This window comes from Saccopteryx leptura, chromosome X, assembly GCF_036850995.1.
Source record: "Saccopteryx leptura isolate mSacLep1 chromosome X, mSacLep1_pri_phased_curated, whole genome shotgun sequence".
NCBI classification, from domain to species: Eukaryota; Metazoa; Chordata; class Mammalia; order Chiroptera; family Emballonuridae; genus Saccopteryx; species Saccopteryx leptura.
The window spans coordinates 4,435,910-4,458,494 of record NC_089516.1 but is presented as its reverse complement, the minus strand read 5'-3'; the positions used below and the strand labels follow the sequence as shown (position 1 = coordinate 4,458,494).

Sequence of the window (22,585 nt, the reverse complement as noted above, 5' to 3'; positions counted from 1 at the left end):
TGCCCAAACACTGGCAATGTCTATTCTGAAATCAACATACCCTTTGCTTGTTTGTTGGCAAGGGGAAAGGGCAGGGTAACAAGAAAAGCTGTCCAGATATATATAGAGAAATATCTTCTTAGCTAAAGTAAACCTGTACCCACCCCTCTACCTTCTATCACGTCATTCTTTTTCTTTCACTGTATGTATAGTTCTTTGTAATTCTCATGTTTTCTCGCCCATTTTCTCATTTATTTTCTGTTTCCCTCATTGGAACATGAGCTCTCCCAGGGCAGGCCTCTGTTCTCACGCTCACCGGTGCATTCCTAGTGCCCGGAGCAGTGCCTGGCATGCAGCGCGACCTCATGAGTACCTGCTGAATGAAAGAATAATCAGAGAAATGTACTTCTCTATGGTTTTCCTCCAAAAGTACTTCTAAAGTAAAAATAACACTTAAAGAAAGCCAAATTAATGTACATACAGGATTTCTAATGTTATAAAAGTAAGAAAAACTAGGCTACTCTTCCAAATTCTTAAAACGAGTTTAGGTTAATAGTGAAGCGTTGAATTCGCAGACCAGATACACGCTGCTTTGGGACTAATGAGGAAGTTATTAAGGACTCTGTTTATTTGGGTGAAAGCTACATGTGGGCCCACCTGCTCTCTGCTAGCTTTCGGATTCATCAGCTGGTGTTGGAGGAGGGTGACAAGGAGCACACAGCACTTCCTTGGGGCTGGCAAGGGCAATTCAGTGTCAGTTAACTGCGTCTATTGTAACTGCTACAAAGCCTAATGGTGATATGGTTTCTGGTGACCATTATTGGCCCGATTTCCAGGAGGAGACAGAAACAGTGTCTGTTGGGAAAGAATTCTCCACAAATCTCCCAAGTTTCTGTACCTCCTGTACGCTGAGGTGCTGATGGCCTTTGTCCCAGACTATGTTTTCAAGGATGTTTGTATAGCAAACAGCCTTGGAACATGGAGGTAGAGTGTTTCCATCCTGGGTGGAAGGCAGGTTTGTTTGTGGTTCATTATAATAAACATAGTGTCTGTCTCCAGGGCGAGTGTCAGGCAGCTTTGCTTGCAGTCTGTCCATAATAAGCGCTGGGTGTCTTAAGACTGGGGTTGCTCAGCTCTGATGCAAACTCCCAGCATATGCAGCACACACCTGGGATGCTCGGTGGGACTGAAAGGGACAGAAGAACTGATGTGAACATTCATGTGCTTGCTTTGATGTGAACACATGGTGCTTGCTTTGCCCTATAACTAAAATTGTCCTTTGTCCCTGATTCAGGGAACTTGTGTCTTCTGCCAGCATCCATAAAACTGATAGGCTAACTGAATATTTTGCAAGTAGGAAAAATCTGAAACCCTTTACTGTTTTTAGTGGTCTCAGTTGCCCCACCCCTGCCAGGGTCCCTTATTTCCTGCAAAATTAAAAATTCTGGTAAAGAATTCATATGGGACAGGAAGCAGGGAACTGAAGCTTCAAGATCATGCTGGGATCCAATGGTAATGAATAAAGGTATGTTAAAGTCTAGAAAGTAGATTGCTTATGTGAAAACAGTCATTATAGAGTAATTAACATTAACAGTAAAATGCTAGTTTATTAGTCATATACTGTTCCTTCGCATAAGACACTCCATGAACATTATTGAATCAATAACTGGATTAATGTCCTTCCTGTTTCCAAAAGTAGTTTGATGAGGTTGCCAGTAAAAAGTACAGATAACTAATGCATTCAAAGAAGAGTGGGAAGAGGTGGTTGAGGTCTAAAGAAGAAGGATATGAGAGCTACAAGTTTGCCAGGCACTTTTCAAATCATGCCTCACTTAATTCTCGAAGGACCCTTTGGGATTGCTCTCATTGTCACATTTTACAGATAAGGAAACTATATAAGGTATGTGGAGCATCTGTGAGTATAAGATATGTTGAGTAGCCAGCTCCTATCCACCTTTGCTAAGAAATGGCAGAGCCAGGATTTGAACTCAGGTTTATGTGGTTTCGAGGTACACATTTCTTTACATGGCACCACACTGATGGCCTCATGCCAAAACTAGACCAAGGACAGTTGGGCCAATTGAGCTCAGGGCTTAACTCCAAGTTTTCTGACAGCATATCAAAGAGAAAGCTGGATTAAATGCATTATCTAAAAGAAGAATGCATCAGTTCATCTCTCATCTCACAATAGAAGGAAAGGATGGGAAAGAGAAAAAAAGAATAGTATCAGAACAGAGAAGAGGAAAGATCCTGTACTTTTAGATGCAACACAGCATTATATTATTTACTTTTCTGAACCCCTTTGGTTAGAAACAACAACAACAACAATAATAATAATAATTTTATCATGTGATAAGTCCAATAAACTGTAGGAACTCTGATGACCTTGTTAAATGGATTGCCATGCTAACAGCTTTTGCAGAAGGTACACCAGAAGAAAAGTAGACAATACAGCATGACTTGATGAAAGCTGTCAGTTGTATTAATGTAAGCTAGTTACCATGTTTTTCACTCCATAGGACGTACCTGACCATAAGACACACCTAAGGTTTTAAGGAGGAAAATAAGAAAAAAAATATTCTGAACCAAATGGTGTGTTAAAATATTTAATAAAATACCGTACTTTTCTCTCCATAAGATGTACGGGCATTTTCCCCTCCACTTTTTTTGGGGAAAAAAAGTACATCTTATGGAGTGAAAAATATGGTAGTTGTGATTGCTTCTCAATGCAGACAGAACCCATTGCATACCTGTCCGGAGTTCTTGAAAGCTGTATTTAAATGTTTTCTTAAAGTGTAAGTTAGAGTATGCTCTGAATGGAGAGTTTTTTTCTTTTGTAAAAACTCAATATCCTTACTAATATATACTAAGCTCACTTATTTCATAAACAAAACAGTATCCTATTTTAGATGGGACAAAACATAGATCTGGATATTTCAACCAGTGGATCATGGGTTGAAAAATGATTTAATGTGATTTGAAAGCAGTTTTAATTTTATGATACTTTAAATTGTATGTGTTTTAATGATAACCTAATTTTACTGCCCCAGACTTAAAGACAGCTTGGTGCCTGGAAAACTAGTTCATCCATTAGTGTTTAAATCTGTTCAAAGTATTTTTGCTCAAATGTCTTCCAAGAAGCCCCGCCTTTGTTCTGTAGCGTCGCACAGTTCTGACTCTGTTCTTAATATCCTGTTTTCATTTGTCAGCATGGTTGTCCTTTTCATGGCCATATTCCCATCGCTCCCCTTCTCTCATGTGGTGCTTTACAATAACAATTCAGAACAAAAGAGTCACTCCTCTTTCTGTTGCCTTAATAAAAAAAAAGGCTTCGTCCCCTGAGTGTAGGGCTTCAGTGATCAGGGGAAATGTTGAAAGCATGCTCTTTATAATACTTAACCAGGAGTTGTGAATAAAGATAACTTTTCTTTATTTTTTGAGATTACAAAGTAGCTTCAGGGTATTGTGAGCAGGAGATTTTGTGTGTGGCGAACTTTGAAGTTGAGAGAAAAGGTGATTTTCTTTGAGTATAGGAGCTATCATATTTGAGAGAATTTCCTAATCCATTCATACAATGGGACTCAGTTACTATGTGACATTGTCATTACCTCAGTGAGTCGTGGGATTGGATTGGTTGTTCCTGCCGTTGAGTTTAAGAGAACAATTGTGAAGTGCCACCATGAGCCACTGTTTGTTGATATGTTTTTCTCCTGATGAATGATAAGTGGGAAGGGAGGAGTTTGTACTTTGCCTTCTAGAGGAGTATTTTATAAAAGAAGTAAGAAAAAGTAGCCCCAAGCGGCAAGTGTTTTTCCAGGTGGAATCTACTTGCTGCAAAAATCTAGCTTACCTCTTCTGTTCTTCAGAGACAAGACCTCTTATATCACGTTTACTCATATCCAGATAACTCTTTTCAGATATGAGTGGGTGGTTTTTTATTTTAATGCATAAATTATTTACAGGTTTCTGGTTTTGCACAGATGGAAGGTTGCCCTAATGCAAGAGTTCAATGAAGAGTGAATTCTATCAAGTCCCAAGCAATTTTGCAAAGGTGCTTTTGTATATGGATGTGTGTGTGTGTGGGCATACATATGCATGTACATATTTATATATGGCTACAAAACCTAATTCCATTGTGGACAGATGTATGATTTTATATGGACAGAGATTGTCCTATGACTGTGTATAGAAATGCCTAGCGAACTTTAAATACACTTGGGAAAACATTCAGAGAGCAGTGTTTGAAGCACGTCCCAAATCTGTGGGTGGTGTCACAGGAGTCGGGGGTTTCCATTTCCGCCACTGCCTCGTTAGAGAGGGTTGGTTTAGACATTTGTCAGGAGACTAAGTGTGACAAGTCCCTACACTCTTTCCTCTGCCTCAAGTCTGCTCTAACTGCCTTCAGAACCACATGCTTGCCTGACACCCGGTATAGCGCAGACCTGGAAAGCCTCAGTCATTTTCAGTGCAATATAAAATATGTGTAGGTTCCATTTGCCTTTAAAACTGGATGCTTTATTTCTCAACATAAATTGTAAGAGAAATGAAATGTCTGAGACCCTCTGACAGTGGAAACTTTACTGTAAACATTGTCAGATTATGCCCTTTAGAAGATTATAAAATTTGTTGTTGTTTATCGTTTTCTTTTGTTTCTGAGGGCTGGAGTAAACGGTTGTTTCCTGATGTTGCGACTTGAGATGTTCAGGCTGATCTTCCACTACAACAGCAAAATGTCTGAGAAACTTGGACAATTTTACTGTTTTAACACAAGGAATCTTTTGAATCGGTTGATTAAAAGTTCTTTCAAATTCTGTTTGCTGATGTAAGTGTGTCTGCTCTGTGGACAGTAGGGACTTCTCAGGGAAGTCATCTGTATGTGAAATTGAGTAATCCTTTTGTTTATTGTTAGAAGACAAATGAAATTATGACCTGTAGAGACATACGCCAAGAAAATCGATGTTTGCATTTTGACGTCTAAGTAAGCAAAGCATGCTTTGCTTTCCCACAAGGTGTTGCAATGTCATGAAAAGTGGGAGTCGCGATGCCCAAACCGTGCGGCACAAGGAAGCAGCCTCTGCCTCCTGTTTGCCCTTTATCAAGAACGTTCCTTAGACACCTTTGGTGGAGTCCAGATGGCTGGTGCATAAATGTGGTGCTTGCAGGTTTGCAGTCAGCGTGTTTGTTTGACTTGTTTTTTTTACACTTTCCTGATGATTTACTTTCGTTGCTGTTTCTTGTCTTGCATTGTGATAAGCAACATCCTTGAAAGAGCTGCAGCTCAGCACACTCTTTTTTTTTTTTTTTTACAAGATTACTTTCCATTCTCAATTCACTCTTTCTTTGCCATGCTGGAGACTGAAATTGGGACACCCATCACAGATTTGCTCTGTGTGCGTTTACTTATGTTGTATATGCATATATACACATACACTATGTCTGTTTGATATGCTATGTGTGCATATTATATATGTATAAGTATACGTGTGTAAAAGTTGTGTGTATATACATATGTGCATATTTCATACACACATTTTCAGTTATCAGGATCGTAGATTACAATCTCGATCTCTATTTTTTGAAGAAAAAAAAGACTTTTCTTTATCCTATCTGGACAAGAGATTATTCTTTCTGATATAACATTTAAAAACCTTCTTCCACATTCTGTATTTTAATTCAGAATATAGACACAAAATAATAAGTATATTATATAAAATAACAAACCAGCATCCAGAGCACAATGTGATCATGTGCTCAGTAGGATCCTCTTGAAAGGGCCAGGACGCAAGGGAGGTGTGCCCCTTGGTGATCCCGGGCACTGGTGGGCTGGCTCCAGTGGGCAGCACAGAAAGCTGGCACGCGGGGCTCAGCTGGAGGACATTGACCCACTGCTGGTCCCTGTGAGCAGTGAGAGGATACAGATCCCACTGCCAAGTGACTGTTTTGGGGACAAAGCAGTGCGTGTTGACCTGACCTGAAGCTGTCTTCATTTGGTTTCAGTTGGACACTGAGTGGGCGAGGACATGGGGAAGCCACAGCAGGGTCCGTGGAAAAGGCATTTAGAAAGCAAGAGGGAGTTTTGATTCTTTAACTCGTCAGCCCTGGCGGGGTGGATGAGGTGGAGCTGGCCTTCCTGGAATTGTCGCGTCGATTTTCCTGTTGTGTTGCACTGTTGACGCTCTCACAGACACACAGGACCGCTCCAGCGCTGCCTGCCGCCCACCATCTGGTCTCCGTGGCCTGTCTGTCATTTCGTGGGTCCCCATCTCTGCCTACGGCGATGTTTCTTCAAAAAGAACTAGGGTGCAGTCCATTGGTGGGTATTCGAGGTGATCTATTTGTAAGAATCTGGACAGATGCTAAAAGAACTCTTAAGAACAAATGTGCTGCTTCCTGTGTTTAACCTGTTTATCAGCCTTTCGGTGGAATGAATTGCATTTCTGAGACTGTTATGGGGGTTTCTTCACTCTTAAGGCAGTAGGATCAGTCAGTTTTTCCTGGAGAAATCAGGATTGCATTCTTGCATTGTCATTTGTGTCTTTTTGCTTGTGTGCTGTGTAGATGAACTCCAGAAGGTATATTTAAGCACTCTGTTAAGTAAATTTGGGAGACTAGATTTCAATTAAAGTAACCAGGCAGTGTGACCCAGGTCCCATTTCTCTTTAATTTTATCATTAAAGCCTTCAGATCCCTAAAGATATCTGCCATGCTTTCAAATGATTCTTTGCAGGAAAGTTCATTCATTATTAATTAGGTTGCATGGTCAAGAGAGTATGTGATTATTTTGAAGAATGTCTTAGAGATCCAATTACTAAAAGTGAGCATGTTATAGGCAGACACGGAAGCCCTGAAAAGGTTTCATGAACAGCTTAATTCAATTTGCACGAAATCCACCAGGTTGATGTTTGGTGAAATTAAAAGTCTTCCCTGGTTCTCACTTAGGTGTCAGGCAAAACATTTTAACTTTAACACTCCTTAGAATAAAGATGAAATTACAACTTATCAAAAAATATCTGTTGTACTGATTGTTTTAAATCTCGAGGTTGGTGCTTCAGTGCTTATCTGCTTGTCACTTTATTCTCGATCAGTCCCTCTGGTGGCCTAAAATTTGGCTGGCAGAAATTCTTAGTTGTCGTCACTGATTAAGTGAACAAGTTCGAGTATGTTGACAGTCGGAGGTTAGCCACAGTGATATCTTGGAGGCATTACCTATTGAATGTTACGGGATCACTTTTTTTTTTCACCTATTCCTACTCAGTGTGTTATTTATACTGTTGCTTTAAGAGCCTCTTTGCATTTTTACTGCTCTCTGCCATAATCTGGGGTGGAATATAGCCAATGTTGTGACATCAATTTCCAGTCTTTCAGAATGTCATTAAAACCTGATTGGAGCTCTCTCTTTCCTCTTTCCCTGTCTTCATGGCCTTGTTTTATTGTGATTTACTAACTCACCTGTGTCTCATATCAGCCAGGATCTTACTCAGTAAAGTAGCATTTGGATAGTATATTGATTCTGTGGTTTTTATAACTCAAAGTTAAATACTGCACCCTGACTGACTATGTAGGCATTGAGTGCTTATGTTATTTAACATACTCTGTTTGTGGTGACTTTATCTTGGATGTAGCATCCAGTTTCTATTGAGTTTCTGTGAGATAATGTTTTGTGATGAGAAATTGTTTATCTAAGATGAGAGCAAGTCACTTCTGAGTTGAATCCCTGTTGCATATCTGCCTCACACACTACAGATAATTCCAGCGTTTCACAGTTCTGAAGTCGGGAGCCCTCTGAAAGTCTGTATTTCTGCTGGTCAAAGACGAAAACATCATTCCACCGTCCTTAAAAAACTACAGTGTGTCCGTAAAGTCATGGTGCACTTTTGACCAGTCACAGGAAAGCAACAAAAAATGATAGAAATGTGAAATCCGCACCAAATAAAAGGAAAACCCTCCCAGTTTCTGTAGGATGATGTGGCAGCATGTGTGCATGCGCAGATGATGATGTAACACCGTGTATACAGTGGAGCAGCCCACGGCCATGCCAGTCCAGATGTGGATAGTACAGAGGAGAGTTCAGTGTGTTCTGTGGCTCGCTAAATTTGAATCCGTGACCAAAGTGCAACGTAAATATTGGCGCGTTTATAACGAAGCGCCACCACATAGGAATAACATGACTCGGAGGGATAAGCAGTTGAAGGAAACCGGCAGTTTGGTGGAGAAACCCCGTTCTGGTAGGCCATCCGTCAGTGACAAGTCTGTAGAGGCTATACGGGATAGCTACCTAAGGAGCCCTAAAAAATCTGTGTGTGAGCCCACATCAAACTTCACTGAATAGGCATGAAACTGGCAGAGTTTTCCTTTTATCTGGTGCAGATTTCACATTTCTATCATCTTTTGTTGCTTTCCTGTGACCAGTCAAAAGTGCACCATGACTTTACGGACACACTGTACTTCACCTATGGTTCTATAACAGGCATAATCTCCTAGCAAAACTCCAGATGGCAATGAGTCAACTAAATCTTAATGACCCATGTAAGAGAGAGGATAGGAGATAGACTTGAGTTTCTGTAATTTAGGCCTCATAAAGAGTTAAGTTTATTCATAGCATTTTTGATGCTGTCTCTTTCCTGACAGTTTGAGGAGTTTCCCTTTCTCTACCATTTTTATGTGGCTGGTGTCACATTGTGTAATTTTGACAGTGTGTTTTTTACCTCAGTCATGTTTTGGTAAATTTTACATCAAGCTCAGTTTCCACACCCCAGAGGGCATTTGAGGAGGGAAAAGAAGAGGAAGTGCCTTGGAATCACTAGGGCTGCGGCTGAGAGCCATCCCTTCTCAACAATTGATCACAGGCCACCCATTGTTGGTATCCAAGCTCATTTCTTGGGCTAGTGACTAATTAACTTCCCCTATAGTGATGGCTTTCAGAACTGTACAAGTGAGGGACTGAAAGTAAAATCATTGGAGGCTAGAATGCATGCTCTTTTTTCATATATTGCAGTTTAGAAGAATGATTATGGACTATGCAGACATGCTATAGAATATATGTAGGGAAGCACTGAGAAATGGGTATGCCTTATGATAGATGTCAGTGTGTCCATTAAGATAAATTTGGAATAAAAAAAATTCATGAATGACATGCTGACGATCAAATGTCTCCCTATTTCAGTGGGTGATGGCACTCATAGAATGCACTTGGTGTGGAGACGCCTAATTCCTGGTCACTTCTTGAATATATGGGTAAAATTTCCATACTCTGGGAATTTTGAACTGGGAGGCCTACTCATTAACTTTGGCCATGGATTAAACTTGTAATGCATGACATCTTCACAAGGGTTCTAGGTGATTCTTCAGGGTGCAGGTTATCTTCATTGTTTCATAGAGAGTTCTGGAGAGAGACTACAGGGAATAAAGTTGTAAAATTCTAAAATGAGCGGCCAAGCAGGATGGTGGCGAGGGCTGTGACAGCAGAGGCAGGGGTTAAATGTTTTCTCTGCATTGACTTGCCAAGTCAGCAGTTTTGCCTCTTACTTCAAAAGGGGAGGCACATAAAAGATGAATCCAACAGACATGAGCTCCCTTAACTTCCATGTCCTTGCCCCATGACAATACTCCATAATTCATAAGGAAGCTTGTCCTGAGTTCTCTGTCTCCCTTCTCAAGCCCAAAGCCTACATGGAACTCTTTACATCCCAGCATCCTTCCTTTTCCACTGGGAACTTTCCACCTCTATCTGTTTCCTCCCAGATTCTATACCTTGGACATAAAAGAGCCCTTCTTCTTCCAGGAAAGTCCTGCTGGGATGAGTGCTAGCTTGGAATAACGAGACCTGGAGCTCACAGGTAGCAAGAGGTCATCTGCCATGGCAGCTGGACCAGCCAGGTCACCTTAGCCATCACGTGGGTGCCCAGGTCCCACCAGCCCTCCAGCCCCTCGCCCTTAGCACTCTGTCTCTCTGTCCATTTTCCTTGACCTCAAAAGGTATGAGCCTCTTTCTTACATCAGGTTTATTGGGGGGGTTAGGGGAAGTGGTCTTTTGGCTCAGGCTACCCATTCATGACTGGCCCCAAATCTATACCGAATGGTATTACCATATGAGAATCGTGTTTGTGCGCTCACGCACGCACGCCTGTATTGGTCTCAAGGCTGATCTAACTGTATTGAAAGAATGAGATTAATTATATAACTTTAAACCTGGGTCCCATGACTGATCACTGCTGTGTACTGGGGAATAGTATTATTCAATAAGTACTTGTGATGAAGATAATTATATTTCTTTGTGTTTTCCAGTTAAAAGCTTTACTTTGCTAATTGTAAACATTTAAGACATGGCACACTATTTAGAGCCATCTTTTAAAAACAATTATTTGTTTAATGCCAAATCCCTAAATGCAGCAGTAGCCAGGGCTCTTTGGGCCTCTAGGAGGTTCTGCTCTCATCTTCAAAAACAAGAAAACAAAAACAAGAAAATTAACAGAAAACAGAGAAATACTTCCCAAAAGAAAAATTATCTGGGCCAAGAGGAAAAGCAAAGGCAATTCCCAGGAAGAGCAAATGGCCCCATTTACTGAGTTCCTGGTATGGGAGGTGAGTTGTTGGGAATAAAGTAGAAGAAGCAGTTTGGGAGAAATGTGGGCAAAGGACATAAGGAGATAAGGAGTCGGGGCTCGTGCTTTGGGCAGCAGTGAGCTACACAATGTTTTCAGCCTTGGAGAGAAATAACAGGAAAAAATTACGGTGTCAGAAGTATGTTGCAAAGGTGAAACTGAAGGACAAAAGATTGGAGGTAAAATACGAAGTTAGGAGATTTAAAAATTTTTTTTTAATTTCTTTTGGGTGATAGTCTAGGAATGCAGTAAAGATGATCTGGATTAACACGGAGATAAAACAGAGAGAGGGAAGCCATCAAAGAACTGCTCAGGATTGGTACTTATATGTCTTGGTTAATGATTTGGATTTGGGGGTTGGAGAATATATAGTTTCTTATTGATGCCATACCAAAGTGCCACATACTTGATGGGTTTTTTTTTATTTTTTTATTTTTACTTGATGGTTTTAAACAACACTGAAGGTTAGAAGGCTGACGTGGGTCTCACTGGGCTATAATCAGGCTATCAGCAGGTTTGAAGTTCTGGAGGTTCTAGGGGACAATCTTTACCATTTTCAACTTCTAGAGCAGGCATCCCCAAAGTATGGCCCACGGGCCACATGCGGCTCCTGAGGCCATTTATCCGGCCCCCGCCACACTTCCGGAAGGGGCACCTCTTTCATTGGTGGTCAGTGAGAGGAGCACTGTATGTGGCGACCCTCCAACGGTCTGAGGGACAGTGAACTGACCCCCTGTGTAAAAAGTTTGGGGACCCCTGTTCTAGAGGCTGCTCACATCCCTTGGCTTGTGGCTCCTTCCTCCATCTTCAAAGCCAGCCATGGCCTGTTGAGTCTTTTTCACATCTCATCATCTGACACTACTCTTTTGCCTTCCATTTCCACATTTAAGGACTCTTGTAATTACACTGAGTCCACTGGATGATCCAGGTTAATCTCTTGGTCTCAAGGTCAGCTGCTTAGCAACCTTAATAACATCTGCAACCTGAATTTCCCTTTGCCTTGTAACCAAAGATGTTTACAGGTTCTGGGGATTGGGATATGGACATCTTTGGGGGCCTTTATTCTGTTTCCCCCAGAGAAGAAGGAGTAGAAAATGTGGCAAGTTTCTGATTCGTGACCAGGAGAATGAAAATACCAGGAGGCTTGTAGGGCAGATGAGTTTGGGGCAGAAGCTGATGAACCCCATGAGATGAACACTCAGTTGGGGCACTTCTAGGAACAAAGAACTGGCAGGACTGAACTGGGATTCTGGACAGATATGGCACTGCAACATCCATGCCTAGGAGTCATTCTCAGAGAGGCAGAGCATGCGATGAACGACCAACCTGTTTCGCTGAAGGCAAGCTGGAAAGCACCTAGACTCTGATTAGCTGGAGGGAGTGTCACCAGTGGTTAGAGAGACAGGAAAACCAGAAAAGCACCATTTCATTGATGTACAGGATGAGAGAGGAAGGGAAAGGAGGAAGGGAGAGGTGTGGAAACATTTATGTCATTGTTTTATTCCATTTATTAATTTTCCATTTTAAAGAAGTGCTTTCCTCAGAAGTCCTTAATCTGTAACAGTTTCTTTAAAAGATGTCTGGCATTCAGCATGTCCCAGGATACGGGGCTTAATTTAGGGATGTGATTAGAGTGAGTGCTAGAATTGAAGGAATTAAAGGGAACATCTGTGGACACTCACCAAGGGGCACAGCAGCTAATAAAGAGCCAAGCTGCAGATAGTTCTAGATCATTTGGTTACCCCTCCAGCTCTCTGCTTTCACTCCCTCTTCTCTGCCCTGCTCTAGACTACAAACCTGGGACACACAGAAATGTGAGCTGCGAATTGTTGCCATTCCCAGTTTGTTGCAAGGGGTTCCCACAATTACCCACATCCTCCTCTGAATGAGGACCAGTCAGCCCATTCAGAAAAATGTTGGGCTATAGAATTTCCTGACAATGATATGCAAGTGTGATTTCCTTCCATTGTAGTGACGGTTAAGAAGCTCTCTCTCTCTCTCTCTCTCACTCTCTCTCTCTCAGGCTTGGAAATTAAATTATGCTACTTCAGAAAAGAAAACATTCTGTACTTGGTGAAGCCCTGTTCATCTTCTAAAACCCACTTTGCATGTCGTCTCCTTCAGGAAGCTTCCTCACTCCACCCTCCCCAGTCTTTGGCATGTGTCTTGTCTTCTGTTGCATGACATAAGGGCACGGGGGGGCCGGGTGTTACCATTCCTTGTCCCTGGATCAAGCACCTAGAGCGACTTCAGTACTCCATGAAAGAATGAATGGCATTTTCATTTCTCAAAAAATATATTTTTAAAGGAAGCAAGAAAATAAACTGCTAATTTTTTTAATGTGGGGGATGGAATATGTGCTTACTAGTAACATATTGTGTTGTAATTTAGCAAAGATGATATCTATACAATGGCCAAATATGGGGAAATGTAGGGGGAAAAATGGGATCCACTACAGATATCAAGTCAAAACTCCCCTTCCTTTTTGGCAGGCATGCAGGTAAAAGGTTCAGAACGCAGGCTGAGCCTCACTTTGCATCTAGATATTTTGTCATCACTCAAGACATTTAACCAACATTTACGGTATAGACACTTGCACAAAGAGTCGTGCCAAGTACTGTGCTAACAAGAAAAGAAAAAGATCCGGTTCTGAGCAGCTATTATTAAATGTCTTCATGAATTTCCCCATAACATTCAGCTCACATCATTTCCATTGATGTCAGGGTGAAGTCCCATTGCATATCATTTCCTGATAGCACCCAAACTTGTGCGTTCTTGTCTAAGTTTATTCTGCCATTGTTGCCCGCACAGCATTTCATTCATACCTCTCCCAGAGGGATTTTCATTATATTTTCCCTAGCTTCACGTGTCTCCATCTTCTAACACATGGGCCAAATCCAGCTTGCTACCTGCTTTTGTAAACATGATTTGACTGGACAGCCACACTCGTTCGTTCACGGATTGTGTACACTCCTGCATGCTGCAGGGACTGGATAGCCTGGGTGCCGCCAATATTTACTACCTTGCCCTTTGTAGGAAAAGTTTGCTGAGCTCTGTTCTAATAGATTCAGAAATCCTTGAAGACAGTGGTTATGTGTTATTTTTTCTGGGTTTAACCCCAATATCGGTTCATTTATTGATTCAGACAATGAATGTTTGAGTCCCACCATGAGCAAGACGCTGTTCCAGGCACTGGTAGAACATCCCTCAGAGAGCAAAGCAAAGTCTCTCTCCTCTCACAGAGCTTATATCCTAGTGCAGTGGCAGTAGGGAGAGATGGGGCAGCAGACAAATGATATAATGTCACTGATCAGTGTTCTGGAGGAAAGCACACATAGCTGGGGGAAGGCTGGCTGTGAGGGGTGGGTGGTTGTGGTGGTAGCAGGGATATTTCTTTTATGTGGGTACACATGGAAGGTGACACTGGGGCAGAAAGTCATGTGCATTCCAAGACCTTGCAAGGGGGAGACAGGATGTGCTTGGCATGTTTCAGGAATCACACGGAGGCCATGTGCCCAGAGCAGAACAAGGGGTGGGTAGCATGGGAGGAAATGAGGTCACTGTCTAAGTCTGTGTTTTCTAGGGCTGATTTTATTCTGGTAAACTTCTCTCTGAGTGAGATGGGAAGCCCCTGGAGGGGAGAGCAGAGGAGAGGCAGGCCTGGTCATGTTTTAGCAGGATTGCTGGCTTCTGAGCGGGAGATAGGCTACGGAGGGAAGGGTAAGAGTGAGAGAAGCCAGGATGCTATTTAGAAAGGCATTGTGCTAATCCAGGTAAGAGATGATGTTGGCTTGGCCCATGATCATAGAGGTAGGGTGGTAAGGATGCCAGCTCTAGTTTCTCAAGCTAGCTCCATACCTAGCATTCAGTAAATGCTGAGTAAAATGTCAGCATTTCCATTGCGGTCAGCAGTGGAACCACCTCTAGAAATTCTGATTATGCCACTCTGGGATGGAATCCTGGCACCTGTGTACAAATGCTGTCATCACAGCTCTCCAGACGTAATTGGTGCTCATCCCTCTGTTGAGATCCATCAGTAGATGTTTTTCTTATTTCACCCGAGAACAAAGCAGACTAAAAGAGCTACTTTTTTTTTACTTTAATTTACATGCTTGTGATGCAAAGAGAAAAGAAATTAGAGATAATTCTATTTTTGCATGATTAACCAAAATAATGATTAGTGGGTAAAGCCTTTCAATTTCTTCCAAGCCACCTGTAGGAAGAGTTGGCTGGGACCACGCAGGGACAGTAAGTTTCTCGCAGACACAGCTCTGGGTTTCCCGTCGCAGGTTGTGGAAAGACAAGCGAGCTTGAAGATTTCAAACCTCAGCTGCCCGTTTGTTCTTTGTTATGTAGCTAATATTAGCGAATGAGTGAAGAATTTTTTAAGATACCAGGCTTCTGTGAAGCCAGAAGCTCTTTAATTTTTAACAAGCTCAGCACATATGCTACACTTTTAATGAGCGGTTAGCATTCAGTTGGTAAGAAGATAAGCATTAGATTAACCCAAGCACCACATGGCATTTCTGAGGGATGCTATTTCAGAAAGGGTCAGGGTGTTCTAGAAATCGAGAATTTTGTAAATAAATGGAGGTGTGAATACAAAAAGGGCAGTTGTCAGAATCGCTAAACTGAGCTCTGGATATGAAGCCTTCCCACAAATCGGGCTAGAAAACTCCCTGGAGGGTGGCTTGAACCCTGTGTCCACTGAGCGGATGGCACTGTTCGTCCACAGCTGCCGCTGGCAGCGGCTGCGTGTAGTGCACCAGGCACTGTTCCCGCAGCTCGCTGCTAATGGTCCTGAAAGGGAGAAGGTTCAAAGAGGCTTGGTTCCCAGGCCTGCTAATGAGCAGGGGCCTCTTCGCCTTAATGAACCGGGGCTGATGTGCAGAGTTCACAAAAGCAGCAAGTCTTCACTGCCAAGGCACTGTGCAACTGGGCCACCCGAAGGCAGCCTGGAGGGAAGCAACAAAGCTGCTGGAGGTCATGCTGGGCCAACACGGCTCTGAGTGTGAGGCTCACCCTCCTGCCCACCCGGCTGAGCCCTTGATGGCGGTGTTTAGGCGGGGGAGGGGCTCCGTCCGCAGCCTGCAAGCAGCTTTGGAGTAATGCGGCTACCTTAAACTGCTTTCTAAACTGTGATCATTACCAGTGTTACAATTTATCAAATGAATATTGTAGCCACTAAAATCCTTGTTCTAACTAACTAAATTGTTATTAGTTATTGGTACCCAACCTCACAGCAGCCACTAAAAAGGCCCTTAGATATTTTCCTCTGTTTTTCTCTGCCCACCCACCTCCCATTGCCAGCGCTGAACAATAGAATTATTCAGAAGAGTAACAGACACATGCCAAGAACGCTGCCTCTATCAGTTATCTTTGGGAAAACAGCGTTTTTAATCAAGAATAGATTTTGAAAACCAACATATCATATTTAAGCATTATTTCCGCTGAAATCATGCATTTGATTTCATACGGATTTCATACCCGTTTCTACAATAAGTGCGTTTCTACTTCTCTGAAGCCTGGTTTGGTATCGCAGAGTAAATAAAGTCCTTAAAACACCTATACATGAACATGTAAGTTCATAAATTCAAAGTTATGAAAGACTCTATAGTTCATTAATTAATGTTTCTACATTTTAATTTTCAACAGAAGGTGAAACTTGGCTGCGACACAATAAGTTGATTGTGATGAGGATACAAATGAAAATTATAGTCTCAATAACTTGCCAATTTGGAGTAAGACCTTTTAAAGAATAAAATCCCCCACACACACACAAAAAAAAACAACTGCTTTCGGTGACTGGAACTTGGAGAAACGTTAGCTGGTTTACTGGCTTAGGGTGTCTGTCCCCTCCTTATTTCCTCGGTGAATACAGAGAATTATTTGGAATGTACACAGATTTGCCCTTCCATGAACTATGTTCGGAATGATTTTGAGATGCATTCAAAGCTGACAGCCCCACATGGCTGACCCCTTTGCGCCTAATCAGATCTTCCGTTCTGTTTCCAGATAGCTGATCAGCTTCCTTGGAATTTGCTGATGACCCGGCAGAGCTGTGCCTGAAGATGGAAACACTGGAGTCGGAGCTGACCTGCCCTATTTGTCTGGAGCTCTTTGAGGACCCTCTCCTGCTACCTTGTGCACACAGCCTCTGCTTCAACTGCGCCCACCGTATCCTGGTGTCACACTGTGCCACCAACGAGTCCGTGGAGTCTATCACCGCCTTCCAGTGCCCCACCTGCCGACATGTCATCACGCTCAGCCAGCGAGGTCTAGACGGGCTCAAGCGGAACGTCACCCTGCAGAACATCATCGACAGGTTCCAGAAAGCATCCGTGAGCGGGCCTAACTCCCCCAGCGAGACCCGCCGAGAGCGGGCCTTTGACGCCAACGCCATGACCTCTGCCGAGAAAGTCCTCTGTCAGTTCTGTGACCAGGATCCTGCCCAGGACGCTGTGAAGACCTGTGTCACTTGCGAAGTGTCCTACTGTGATGAGTGCCTGAAAGCCACTCACCCAAACAAGAAGCCTTTCACAGGCCACCGTCTGATTGAGCCAATCCCGGACTCCCACCTCCGGGGGCTGATGTGTCTGGAGCACGAGGAGGAGAAGGTGAATATGTACTGTGTGACCGATGACCAGTTAATCTGTGCCTTGTGTAAACTGGTTGGGCGGCACCGAGATCATCAGGTGGCAGCTTTGAGTGAGCGCTATGACAAATTGAAGGTTAGTCCGATCCGCCTTAAGCCAACCCCTTTCTGCCAGCAAATGTCATGGAAACAAAAAGTGTCTTCACTGCTAGCTACATGGCAGGTGAAGGTTTTCTCTTCACCTTTGTTATCTGATTTGTTTTAGCATGTTTTTTGGCAGCATATAGATGTTACATAATAAGGCTATCTTGTAAAAGTTGACTGCTGCTTGTAATTTCAGCGTTGTCAAGGTGAGGGCGAAGTCAAACAATCTGGATCATTTGCAATCCTTGCCGTTGAGAAAGAGAGACAGGAGAGGGAGAAAGAGGAAAGGGAGAGGGATCAAGAAGGAACTGCGATAAAATCTGGCTTTGGGCATTTTGGGGGCATTTATTTCCCTCACTCGTCAGGGAAAACTAATTTCACTCACATTGTACCTGTATCTAGTTACCATGCAAACAGAAGACTAGGAGGAGGAATGCCGGAAGTAAATGTGGGATTTTAGAGGACATGTAACCTCTTACTCCTGGTGAAAATAATACCCACCTTATTGGTGAACTAGCGTGCTTCCACCATCTCAGGTTTCATGAACGAATTCCTTTTCTTGGAGGCTTTTTATTTAGTTATGGTTACAGGAAAGACTGTTTGAACTTCACTTGTTAAAATTTTATTTATCAATTTTAGAGAAAAAGGAAGGGAGAGAGAGACACACACACAAAAACATCGATCTGTTTCTGTATGTGTCCTGACCAGGGGTGGAACCCGCAACATTTGTGCATCGGTTGGTACTCTAACCAACCAAGCTATCGGGCAGGGCCAAACTTCACTTTTAACATGAAATGATTAACTCCAGCTCAGGGAATGATAATTAATATGATTGTATGTCAAATTAAGAAATCTCTCTCTAAATATGGATAGAACGCACCAGGGAGGAAATAAGCTGTCTCCAGATGCCTGTCTGCTCAGCTTCAGATGACAGTGAGTCTAATTATTGCAACCTCAGCTGAGACACTTTGCTCTGATACTAAGATACTATGCTCACCAGCTAATTTTAGTTCACAAGACATCAATTAAAAGGTAAAGGAAGTATAAATTAAGAGCTTTGAGTAAATATATATTGAAGTCCTTCCTCTCAGGAAAAACACACATCATTTTGTTGAGCAAACAAAAAATGAATCACATGATCAAAAGAGTATTACCACTTAGGGCACATCGTCACGTTCCACAAATGACTCCTATCACTTCTCCTCAGCGTAAATGGATGTCTGCCTTGCCTAGGACCTCACAGTTTATTTTGTGACACTAGGATTAACACAGACCACGTCTGTGATTTGGTTTGGCTATTTCTTGATATGATGAGGGAAGTTGACATGCTGAAGTGAATCCCTGCTTCCAGATGTCACTTGGGGAACAAAAGCATCACTTGGGCAGCATGCCTCACTTAAAGTGTCCAGTGATGACTGGTGCAAATTCGTCTTTAAACATGGAGAGGCAGTTAAGCCCAAGGATTTAGTGATCTAGACAAGGGAAGACAGACGATGGCTGGTTTTCTAGTACGCTGTGTGGCAGGAGCCAGAAACACTACAAAAGCCAACAATAGCAAAGGTGATGCATGTATGAATTGTGTCTCTAGAGCAGATTCTTCGGAAACTGCTATGGCTAGCAAATTCGAGAGTCCCTCCCACCCCTTTTTGATCAGACAAAATGTTCAGGATGATTAGACATAGGTGTTTTTGTTTTCTAAAATGTAAACACGCCAGATGTTTTGTTCCTTTATCAGAAATGTTCCTTTCATTGGTTACCACCACCTTTTAACATTCGCTTGTTAAAACGCCACAATCATGTTCGATAGTCGACAGCTCCCAGATTTGATATTTAAACCTGACAGTCAAGTTTTTCTCATTACTTGTATACTGACACAGAGGAGTTATTAATTATGTAGTTAACATCTCCAAATTTACGAGGTGACAGATACTTCATGTTCTAACCCATTTTGTGATGAAAATGAAACTCTTCAGTTAGGAGCCCTGCACACTTGTCTAATCGAGCCAGTGGATTCGTGGACATTGATACTGTCACCGGGAGGGCCTGCCAGTTAACGATGTAGTATATTTTATCTTATAATTACAGAAATAGAAGCATATAGACAGCACCCAGTGCACCAAAACAGATTTGCAGCCGCTCAACAAACTATAGTTATGAGCATTTATTTACAGCCATTCCACAAAATGTGCTTTTATAAGCATTTAAACAAATAGCATGTTTGTTCTATAACATGCCACTTATGTTAGAATAAAAGAATCATATGCATATATGACATTTGGGTGTCTATGGTATTTCAGTTATCATATATTTATGAATGTAAACCTTAATACAATATAAACATTGATTTTTGAAGAAAGTAGTAACAGCACCCGGAAAGAACAAAAACCAAGGAAGCGTATTTTTGTTAATTATTACTTGGGTCTGAAAAAGTAAATGCGCCCGTAGCTGTATTTTTCTGAGGCCTCTAAGGATGATTTCATTGACAAGGCAATTGGTTTGCTTTACTAATTTGGGATACGTAAGGACTCAGGTGTCTCCTGTTTGAGATTTTTTTTTTTTTTGTCCTTCTGTTAGTAAAAGCCCATTATTTGAAGAGGGGAATTCAGCCATGATTATGACAAATAATCATTTCTTCCAACAGCACTAAACTTTGGGGGACATTTTTACTCATATTAGGTCTCAGTATACATGTTTCTATATGGACTTGGCATACACTTTTGTAATTACAATTTGTTTCTAGGCGTAAAAGGAAAAACCCCATAAAAATTCTAACATTTAGAATTCATACAAATAAAATCTTCCATGTCATCCAAAACAGCATCATGTCAGTAACCTAACGTTTCAGAGACTGTGCATTGGAAAGCACTCAGAAAGTACTGAAGCAAAGAGACAATAAAACCAACATTTCCTGAACTCTTATTTTAAGATAAAAAGAGAAAAGTCTTCCTGCCAAATGACTCTCTAAATGGAGCATATCATAATGTGGACCTTTTTACATCATTTTAATTGAATTTTGAGAAGCCCCTTGGTCTTCCAAACTTGGATTAAAAGTTTGGTTTGTGAACCACATAACATATAAGAGAATTTAATATAATGCATTCCAGAGTTTTCAAGGAATTACAGCGCAGTCATTTCTTTTCTTCTGTTCCAACATACAATCTTGGAGCTCTTGTTTCTTTTCTCTAGTTACACCTATAAAAATACACAAACTGAGAAAATTTGACCTTTCCTTGCCCTTCAGTTTCAGCGTAGCCCCACTTCAAGTTAGCTGGTGCTGAAGTTCCAAACCATTGTCTTGCTATTCTGACTCTAAAAGTTGGCCGAGGGAGTGTATTTGTATAATGCCTGTTTCAGTGGATCATCCCATTGGAATTTTGTAATAGTTTGATAAAGGTTCCGATTAAATCTCAGCTTTCCTTTGTAACTCTTCTCATTTGGAGGTGAAGATTTGGGGTTTTACTCTTGGGTTTTGTTTACAGATTGTAAGGTTCTATATTTTTGAAAGTTTTGTATTTTATTTGACGTTGGGAAAGTTGTAAGTGGATACTGAGCTAGACTTTTCTTTAGTTTTCCTCAGAATTCTATGACTTGGCTCTTGTTTGAAAATAGTAGCAGGTATAGTGCAGGTTCCAGTGAAAGGAGTGTTGGTGGTGCTCGTAGTGGCTGGAGGCCATGGGTGCAGCTCCATCTTAAATGTGCAGGTCAGATCTCCACCACATAGACTTATCTGGCCCCACATAGCAATGGTGCCCAGGCTGAGAAACCCTCGTCTGTGAGAAGAATTCACTTATCACTGTATGCATTAGTTAGGGCTGCCATAACAAGGAACCACACACTAGGTGGCTAAGTGAAAGAAATTTATTCTTTTACAGGTCTGGAGGCCAGAAGTCCAAAATCAAGGTGTCAGCAGGTTTGATTCCTTCTGAGGACTGCAAGGGAAGGATGTGTTCTAGGCGTTTCTCCTTGGCTTGTCTTCTCCCTGTGTCTTATCACCTACCTAGCATTCCCCTTGTGTGCTTGTCCACGTGTCCATATCTCTCCCCTTTTTATAAGGCCACCAATCCTATTGGATTAAGGGCTTTCTCTGTCTACTCCAGTATGACCTCATAATAACTAATTTCATCTACAATGACCCTATTCCTAAATAAGGCCATATTCTGAAGTATTGGGGGTTAGGACTTCAAGAAATGCATTTTGTGCAGCCACAGTTCAACCTATACTAGTCAACTGAAGACATGTTATGTCTCTATCAAGAATTTTATCACCTTAAGTTAGGCAGAGCCCTTAGGCTCACACTATCATCACTCACCTAAGACTGAGCACAGGGTCTTGTAGATAATAATTCCCAGTAAATATTTGTCAGCTGCTTCATTAGTCATCAACTATTAACCCCACATGAAAGTTTAAATTAAATTCATATTGAGATTGCTGATGTTCTCATATATAATATATATATATATATATATATATATATATATATATATATATGACAAAGCATCTGTAAGATAGTTTCTAAATAAGGCAGAACCAGATAATGTATTTTGTCCAATTGGATGTGAACCATTATTTTGATCTACACTGCATTTTGTTGGCTTGAATTTAATGGTGTGAATTTAGATAAACTAGATTTCAAATATTTGTAGAACAATTTACACTTGTTTTATTCTGATATGTGATGGACACTTAATATAGTCCCATCGTACCTATTACTTCATTTCTCCTCCTAATAACCATATCTGGCATATAGGTTTTTTGAGAGATCATGAAAAAGTTACTGTATGCTTAATAAGTGAAGGCAATAGAAATAGACACAGTTCCCCTCCTCCATGGAGCTTCTAGTCTAGTGCAGAATTCCAACAGGTAAACCTTTCTGTTGGTGGTGGACGTAAGCACATCATGCTCAAAGCAGGGACCCCAACCCCAGACCTGAGAGACAGAGAGTGGCTTCTCAGAAAAGGGACCATTACAGCCACCATTTCCAGGCCTTTTATTAAAAAACAATGTCAAATTACTTGACATCTATACATTCTCTGGTATCAATCATTCTTTTTTATTTTTACCATGTATGACATTCCCTCATGTAATCCCATATATTTTTTCAAACTAGTTCACAATAATTCCAGGTTAGATTTTAATCTAAAACATAGATAGAGACACCTTAGTATGTTTTACCACATGATGCCATGGGGATATGTAAATAAGTTAGCCATATGACTCCTAGAATGTTTTGGCTGTATGGGGTCCCATGGGTTCCAACTGGTCCTTC

The 22,585-nt window shown here is 41.6% G+C and overlaps 1 protein-coding gene across 6 annotated transcripts in view; it reads left to right on the top strand.

Annotated features, from left to right (window-relative positions):
* Positions 1 to 22,585, top strand: part of MID1 (midline 1) — a 338,615-nt gene that overhangs the window by 225,232 nt on the left and 90,798 nt on the right. For 4 of the 6 annotated variants that reach the window (XM_066356335.1, XM_066356338.1, XM_066356337.1 and 1 more), the window contains one exon: positions 16,596 to 17,311. In XM_066356335.1, the coding sequence (XP_066212432.1) occupies positions 16,652 to 17,311 (660 nt within the window). In that variant the 5' untranslated portion in view covers positions 16,596 to 16,651. Of the gene's footprint in view, positions 1 to 6,196; positions 6,293 to 16,595; positions 17,312 to 22,585 lie in introns of those variants that run through there. The other 2 variants (XM_066356336.1, XM_066356339.1) reach the window with 2 other exon arrangements.